The 6,000-nt window shown below is 58.6% G+C and overlaps 1 protein-coding gene across 2 annotated transcripts in view; it reads right to left on the reverse strand.

Moving 5' to 3' along the window:
- Positions 1-5,560, reverse strand: part of lrp11 (low density lipoprotein receptor-related protein 11) — a 29,713-nt gene extending 24,153 nt beyond the window's left edge. The window contains exons 1-2 of one of the 2 annotated variants that reach the window (XM_048535760.2): positions 4,715-5,560; positions 1,198-1,355 (exon numbers count right to left, since the gene is read on the reverse strand). In XM_048535760.2, the coding sequence (XP_048391717.1) occupies positions 1,198-1,355; positions 4,715-5,204 (648 nt within the window). In that variant the 5' untranslated portion in view covers positions 5,205-5,560. The remainder of the gene's footprint in view (positions 1-1,197; positions 1,356-4,714) is intronic. The other variant, XM_048535761.2, reaches the window with a different exon arrangement.
- Positions 5,561-6,000: the final 440 nt, after the last annotated feature.

The following is a 6,000-nucleotide window of genomic DNA, read 5'->3' on the forward strand; positions in this document are numbered from 1 at the left end:
CATGAGGTCTGTGCTGTAGTATTCTGCAGTCTTTCTTAATTTAAATAATACTCAGCTGCTATATTCTTCCTTTCAAAATGCATAACCTCACATTTTCCCTGCATTACACCTCCAATAACATGCCATTAATTGCTTTACAGGGAAATAAAGAGTAATGGAAGTCGATGTCCTTTTTGCTAATTCCAACAGTAACTGACACCTCTTAACCAGAGGCGGTAGTATTTATGGTGTTAAGAATTCGGGTAGATGGTTATTTAGTAGTTATTATTACCTATAGTGAGAATCTATTTGCTTGCAACAAATAGTAATTTCTATAACACCCGGTTTGTGCTTTCTGTCAACCTGGGTCTAAAAGACTAGTAAATGGGCAATTCTGCGTACTTTTTTTTTAGAAATCAAAGTTTTGTGATAACTCCAGTTAGAAGGTCTTGATTTTGAGTAGGTTACTCTAATGACCATAATGCTATCTCTCTGTTATTGACTTCTTTGTCCTTCATGTACAGTGCAAACACAGGTATACAAGTTACAGTAACAAGCAAGGCAATGTGTTATCTGATCCCTCCAAGGTTGAATAGATATACATCTGAACGCAAAACCCCAGAAATGAGGTGGCGTTTAATTTACTGGGGCAAATTGCACAGAAAGCAGATTGCTACGTATTACTTTCATCTCTCCCTGGGGAGATGTACCTTCCCGTAGTAAATTCCAGGCTGAGAATGATTGTTAATTTTTAAAATTACAATTCCAAGATTCTAATGCAAATGCATTCAAATGCCAGGGAAATATTACAGATGGGTCAAGATAGAATTTGAGCAGAACTATTAATTGGATTCTGGCATTAGTGCTTCATTCTCACAAACACCACCAGATGAAGATACAGCTTTAAATTCTTGGGCACTTTAACCATACAGCCCTTCTTGTAGAGATTGCAATAAATCATTGACCTAAAACATTAACTCTGTTTCACTCTCCACAATGCTGCCTGCCAGATCCATTATTTCCAGCCCTTTCAGTTTTCTTCTCACAGGGACTGACATGCAGGAAAATCATAATAATTTGCACTACAATAGGTCTAATTTGGAGAAGAAGATCAGCATTATTAGTTCTGGTCATCCCACCTCCAGCCTTAGCCCTTTCATCCAAAAGGGAGAAAATAGCACAGACCAGCAGGGAGAAACCCGATTAGAAATCAAATACCTTCATATCAACGGATGGATCGCCTTGTAGTAACGTCCATTCATATCGGACTATTCCCCGATCGTCAGCGCTGCCTCTTCCATCCAGCAGTACCCAGTCAGTGGGCAGTAATAAGACCACATCCTGACCTGCATCACAGTGGGGGACTTCATCATTTCCTGCAGAAGAACAAACAAAAAGGGCAAGGTAACTTTGAACTCACTTTGCCAAGGTCCCAAGGGAGTCAGTGCTTTAAATGTAAAGTGAACTGTCTAAGTGCTTATAAAAGTGGGATAAGTTAAAAGGTGATCTGCCTAGTTCTATTGGTAGCATTCTTGCTGCTGAATCATCAGTTCCCAAGTTTGAGACATGCTCCAAAATCTGTGCTGACACTCTCCTATAGCACTGCACTGTTTCAGGTTACTACTTTCATCGAAGACATTAAATCGAGACCCGGTCTGCTCTCTTAGATGGACAAAAATTGTCACGTCATGATTTGTTGCCCGAGAAGAAGTAGTTTCTATCTGCACTCAACTCATTTTGCCATCTTAAATACTTCTTTCCATCTCTCCTTCACTGTGTGTATTCACAGTGGAATCCTAGTTTGGCAACCTGACCTCCTAATTTAACCCTTCTAGGATAGCACTTGCAAAGAGGCAACTGGGTGAGAATGAATGATGGAGGTGGGAGGTGGTGGATGATCGGGATGGGGATGGGAGTGGGAGTGATGCGGGTGATGCGAGTGGGGGTGATGGGGGTTGTGCAGGTCGTGGGTGTGGTGGTGGTGGGAGTGATGGGGGGGGTGGTGGTGGTGAGAGTGATGGGGATGGTGGTGGTGGGAATGATGGGGGTGGGGGTGGTGGTGGGAGTGATGGGGGTGGGGGTGGGGGTGGTGGTGGGAGTGATGGGGGTGGGGGTGGTGGTGGGAGTGATGGGGGTGGGGGTGGTGGTGAGAGTGATGGGGGTGGGGGTGGTGGTGAGAGTGATGGGGGTGGGGGTGGTGGGAGTGATGGGGGTGGGGGTGGTGGGAGTGATGGGGGTGGGGGTGGTGAGAGTGATGGGGGTGGGGGTGGTGAGAGTGATGGGGGTGGGGGTGGTGGGAGTGATGGGGGTGGGGGTGGTGGGAGTGATGGGGGTGGGGGTGGTGAGAGTGATGGGGGTGGGGGTGGTGGTGAGAGTGATGGGGGTGGGAGCGATGATGGGGGTGGTGGTGGTCGGAGCGATGGGGGTGGTGGTGGTCGGAGCGATGGGGGTGATGGGAGTGATGGTGGTGGGGGTGGCGGCGGGGGTGAGGGTGCGTGAAGACGATGGGTGAGGCAGTGAGGGTGTATGAGGGTGACAGTGAGGGTGTCTGAGGGTGGAGGTGAGCATGATGGGAGTGGGGGTGGTTGAGGACGATGGGGTTCGGAGTGAGGGTGTGCGAGGGTAGGGATGAGGGTGTGTAAGGGTGGTGATGACGATGTGTGGGGGTAGGGATGAAGGTGATGTGGGTTGGGCTGAGGACACGTGGGGGCGAGGATGATGGGGGGGTGGTGGTGAAGATGTGTGAGGATGAGAATGCTGGCAGGTGGGGGGAGAGGATGCTAGGGCGTGGGAGCGAGGATGATGGGGATGTGTGGGTGAGTATGATGGGGCTGGTGGTGAGGATGTGTGAGGCTGAGAATGCTGGTGGGTGTGGGGGTGAGGATGATGGGGGGGTGGGGGGCGAGGACGCTGGGGGCGTGGGGGGCGAGGACGCTGGGTGCGTGGGGGGCGAGGACGCTGGGGGCGTGGGGGGCGAGGACGCTGGGGGCGTGGGCGTGGGGGGCGAGGATGCTGGGGGTGTGGGGGGCCAGGGCGCTGGGGGCGTGGGGGGCGAGGGGGGCGAGGGCGCTGGGGGCGTGGGGGGCGAGGGCGCTGGGGGCGTGGGGGGCGAGGGCGCTGGGGGCGTGGGGGGCGAGGACGCTGGGGGCGTGGGGGGCGAGGACGCTGGGGGCGAGGACAATGGGGGCGTGGGGGGCGAGGACGTGGGGGGCGAGGACGCTGGGGGCGTGGGGGGCGAGGATGCTGGGGGCGTGGGGGGCGAGGACGCTGGGGGCGAAGATGCTGCGGGGGTGGGGGGCGAAGATGCTGCGGGGGTGGGGGGAGAAGACACTGGGGGGGTGGGGGTGACGATGACAATGATGGGGATCTGGGCTAGTGAGGAGGATGGGGGTGTGGGGGGTGGTGAGGAGGAGGATGGAGGTGTGGCGGTGATGATGATGGCAGGCTGGGGGTGAGCATGATGGGACGGTGCGGGTGATGGGAGGGTAGGAGTGAGAGAGGGTGGATTTGGATGTGAGGGTGTGGGGGTGTGGCGGAAAGGATGATGGGAGTGGGGGGTGTGAGGGGGTGAGGGCAGGGTTGAGGATGATGGGGCATGGGGGTGAGGGGATTGGGGATGAGGATGATGAGGGGCGGGGGTGAGGATGTTGGGGGGTTGGGGGTGTGAGGATGTTGGGGTGTTGGTGGGGGTGAGAATGATGGGGTTTTGGTGGGGGTGAGGATGATGGGGTTGGGAGTTAGGATGAAGGGGGTTGGGGGTGAGGATGATGGGGGGAGAGGGTGTGTGTGGGGGTCTGAGGATGTTTGGCGGTGATGGGGGTGGGCGTGTGTATGGGTGAGGGTGGGAGTCTGCGTGGTGGGGCTGATGTGGGGTGAGTTCTGTGTGGTGGGGGTGGGGGTGAGGGTGGGGGTCTGTGTGGAGTGGGTGAGGGCGGTCGGGGTGGTGTGTGATGGGGCTGAAGGTGAGGGTCTGCGTGGTGGGGGTGAGGGTGGGGGTGTGAGTCGTGAGGGTGAGGGTGGGGCTTTGTGTGGTGAGGGTCGGGGTCTGTGTGGTGGGGGTGACGGTCTTGTGTGTGGGTGAGGGGTGTTTGGGGGTATGTGCGGTGAGACTGAGGGGTGTGTGTGGGTGAGGGTGGGAGTGTGTGTGTGTGAGAGGGAGTTGGGTGTGTGTGTGTGTGAGAGGGAGTTGGGTGTGTGTGTGGGTGAGGGGGGGTTGGGTGTGTGTGTGGGTGAGGGGGGGTTGGGGGTATGTGTGGGTGAGGGTGAGGGCGGTGTGTGTGGGTGAGGGTGGGTGTGTGTGGGTGAGGGTGGGTGTGTGTGGGTGAGGGTGAGGAGGGTTGGGGCTGTGTGTGGGGGCGAGGGGTGTTGGAATGTGTGTGAATGAGGGGTGGTTGAGGGTGTGTGTGGGTGAGGTAGGGGTGTGTGTGGGTGAGGGTGAGGGTGGGGTTGAGTATGGTGAGGGTGGGGTGTGTGTGAGGTTGTGGGTGGGGTTGTGTGTGGTGGGGGTGCTGTTATGTGCGGGTGAGGGTGGGGTGTGTGTGGGGGCGAGGGTGTGTGTGTGTGTGGGGGCAAGGGTGTGTGTGGGTGTGTGTGTGTGGGTGGAGGGTGTGTGTGTGTGTGGGTGGGGGTGTGTGTGTGTGTGGGTGCGGGGGGTGGGTGTGTGTGGGGGTGAGGGTAGAGGTGTCCGGAGAGGGGGTTGGGTTGGGGGTGTGAGAGGATGGAGAGGGCCCCTCACGGTTGCCATGGTGACGCGGCTCCGGCTGCCAGCTGTCGTTGCGATTGCGGCTGAAGCTGCTGTATCCGTGATGCGGGGAGAAACCGCACACATCGCGGCCTCGGTACGTGCAGTTGAAGAGGTAGCAGCTGAGGGTGGCCGGGCTGTTGCGCCTGATCTCAAGGCCCCGGGCCCGCTCCACCACGGCCGCCGTGCAGCTGGGGAGGCGGCAGCAGGCCCTCAGGCACTCGGCTGGGCTGCTGACACCGCTCGGGGAGCTCAGGAAGGCGGCGCCGGCGCTCAATGAGTCCCGGGTCCGGATGATGTAGTCCTGCATCAGGCCGAAGTCGGACTGGCAGCGGCCCGTGGCCTCGGGCTCCGGGCCCCAGCCTCCGCCGGCTCTCCGCAGCTGTTGCCCGAACTCCCTGAACATCGGGCGCACGGCCCCGGCCGCCCTCAGCCACACGCAGGCCGCCAGTAGCCGGCAGCACAGCGACCAAGCCCCGGGCATGGTTCCCAGCGGCGGCCGACAATTCAGCGACTCATGGTCCGCCCCGAGAGCCGAGCCGGAGGCGCCGGGGCTGCGGAAGAGACTGTGGGGCTGCGCTGGGCTGGGCTCGGCCTCGGCCTCCGAAACAAGAGACACACGGGGAGGGACCAGGGCATACGATGGGAGGGATCAGAAACAGAGAGGGAGGACCCGAGAGGCAGAGAGGCCGGAATGAGCCTCATCCTCCAACTCGGTCAGGCCCAGCCGAAGGTTCAATACCCGGGAGCAACCTTTCTAATTCCCCCTGTCTACTGAGGGGAATGGGAATGACGAAGGGGATGGGTGGGGGTTGTAAAGGGTGAGGAGGGTGTTGGGGTGTGGACTGGTCTTTAAGGGCTGATAGGGGGTATAAGGAGTGAGGAGGTGGAGGTGAGTGTGTAAGGGGTCAGAGGTGAGGAGAGTGGTTGTAGAGTCAAGGGTGAGGAGGGGCCATGGGTCAGGGACGAGGAGGGTGGGGGCCGAGAGGCCAGAGAGGACTTGGGTCAGCGACGAGGAGGGTGGGGGCCGAGAGGCCAGGAGGGGACTTGGGTCAGGGACGAGGAGGGTGGGAGCCGAGAGGCCAGGAGGGGACTTGGGTCAGGGACGAGGAGGGTGGAGGCCGAGAGGCCAGGAGGGGACTTGGGTCAGGGACGAGGAGGGTGGGGGCCGAGAGGCCAGGAGGGGACTTGGGTCAGGGACGAGGAGGGTGGGGGCCGAGAGGCCAGGAGGGGACTTGGGTCAGGGGCGGGGAGGGTGGGGGCCGAGAGGCCAGGAGGGG

The sequence above is a fragment of the Stegostoma tigrinum genome, chromosome 9, assembly GCF_030684315.1.
Source record: "Stegostoma tigrinum isolate sSteTig4 chromosome 9, sSteTig4.hap1, whole genome shotgun sequence".
Taxonomy (NCBI): domain Eukaryota; kingdom Metazoa; phylum Chordata; class Chondrichthyes; order Orectolobiformes; family Stegostomatidae; genus Stegostoma; species Stegostoma tigrinum.